The 2,169-nt window shown below is 34.0% G+C and overlaps 1 protein-coding gene across 1 annotated transcript in view; it reads left to right on the top strand.

The window, feature by feature from the left end:
• LOC106873892 (adenosine deaminase 2) overlaps positions 1-2,169 on the top strand; it is a 43,679-nt gene that overhangs the window by 30,980 nt on the left and 10,530 nt on the right. The window contains exon 7 of the mRNA XM_014921417.2: positions 353-607. Within this exon, the coding sequence (XP_014776903.1) occupies positions 353-607 (255 nt within the window). The remainder of the gene's footprint in view (positions 1-352; positions 608-2,169) is intronic.

The following is a 2,169-nucleotide window of genomic DNA, read 5'->3' on the forward strand; positions in this document are numbered from 1 at the left end:
CTCTCACTCTCTCTCTCTCTCTCTTTCTCTTTCTCTCTCTCTCTCTCACTCACTCTCTCACTCTCTCTCTCACACACTCTCCCTCTCTCTCACTCTCTCTCTCCTTCTCCCTCTAAGCTATATTTATGTTCATGAACATGAGGGCTGGTTGTATGTTATGCTCACTTTTGTTGCTGATTAAAAAATGTAATATCCATGGCTCAATGGAATTATGTATTTCTACAAAAATTATATTGTATGTGGTGTGTGTACAGACAGTAAGGCAGGCAGACAGGCAGGCAGTCAGACAAGCAGACAGACAGATAAATAGATAGGAAATTTGTATGAATTCTGAACAAGACATAATTACAAGCTAAAACGTTGACTGAAATTTGCTTAAATCAATGTTTTCTTTCTATTTATATTGTATATTTCACACTTAGAAATGCACCAAACCCGGTTATCTTGAAGAGGTTAAACGACGCGATAGAAGTCAGCCAAAAGTACCCAGAACATTTTGCTGGTTTTGATTTAGTGGGTCAAGAAGATAAAGGGAAAACTCTGCGGAGTTTAATGAGTATACTGAAAAACAAAAAAATCCCATTCTTCTTTCATGCCGGAGAAACAAGTAAGTAATAAGTTTGTCGTTTCCTCCCTAATTTAGTTGAGGAGCGTATTTGAAAGTTCTGTAAATTTATTAGAATTCACAAGATTGAAAAGCAAAAACAAATTTTCAAAAATCATTTATTTTTTAAGGGTTTTATAAGATGTGGAATTTTTTTGACATTAATATATGCTGACATGAAGACGGCGTGCTGGCAGAATCGTTAACACGCCGAAAGAAATACTTAGCGGCATTTCGTCCGTCTATGCGTTCTGAGTTCAAATTCCGATGAGGTCGACTTTGCCTTTATTCTTTTGGGGTCGATAATATAAGTGCCAGTTGAGCTCTGTGGTTGATGGAATCGACTTACCCTCTCCCCTTAAATATATGCATGTATATATGTAAATTTGCATGTATGTTTGTATGTATGTATGTATTATGTATGTGTGTCTTTATGCTTGTATTTGTCCTCTCCACACCGCTTGATAAGATGACAAGTTGGTTAGTAAAAGTTATTTTTCAAAAAATTGTCTGGACTTATCATCATCATCATCATCCTTGTCCAATGCTTGATTCCCGTGTTGGTATGGGTTAGAAAATCTGGATGCAAGAATGTTTCTATTTATGTATATACACATATATGTATAGCACTATAATATTCCTAATTTTTTTAATATGATTTATGCGGTTATGTGAATTATTAGAAGGATGAGATGTAGTTGGATAAATTTGATTTTTTAAGTGTGTAGATTTCATGTTATTATTTCTATCTATAGCTATTTGTTTTCGGCATTTATTGTCCGTATCCTTGGGGTTAATTACATTATTAACAGTGTATTTGGTGATTTGTGGGTTGGTAAAATTTGTGTTATTCATTCTATTAGTGAGATTACGGTTATTGTGCTCATATTTATAGAGTTTATTATTATGATGTTTATTGTTGTTGTAGGATTTGTATCTGTTGCTAATGTATTGCTGATGATTATTACTGAGAGAATTTAATTGTGTGTCGGGGTTTTCTAATTTACCAGTTGATGTGGGTTCAGTAATATGGTCGGTATTGTGCTTATCTAGATAATTACTGGAATAATTAGAATAGGTGTTATTGTTTTTGTTGTACTTAAATCGATATTTGTAACATACCTTCTTAAGTGCTAGATTATAGTAGTTTTGGTGCTTGTAAAAAATTTCCTCATTGGATGATAAGTTAATTCTACTTTCTATGTTAGAGGTTAGATTTTTTTATAATATCATAAGGATGGTTACTTTGTGCATGTATGTATATGATATTGTTGTTAGGTTTATGGTAAGGTTGATAAGATGATGTATTAAGGTTAAAGTTAACGTCTAAGAAGTTCACTGAGTTGTAATCTTTTTCAATGGCTAGTCCTTGGTTTTTGAAGAAGTTGTGCAATCTTTTTTGCATAGCACAAGTTTTCTGCTGGAGGTATTTCTAACTAAAAATAGTGCGTCGTCTCGGTAAAGACTACCTTCCAATTCAGGGAACTCTTCTTTGAGTAAGTGTAAAAGGTAAATTCCAACTAAGTCGGTGACTTCAGCGGAGTCTTGCGCGCCCATGGGTATAT

Source organism: Octopus bimaculoides, chromosome 7 (assembly GCF_001194135.2).
Source record: "Octopus bimaculoides isolate UCB-OBI-ISO-001 chromosome 7, ASM119413v2, whole genome shotgun sequence".
Taxonomy (NCBI): domain Eukaryota; kingdom Metazoa; phylum Mollusca; class Cephalopoda; order Octopoda; family Octopodidae; genus Octopus; species Octopus bimaculoides.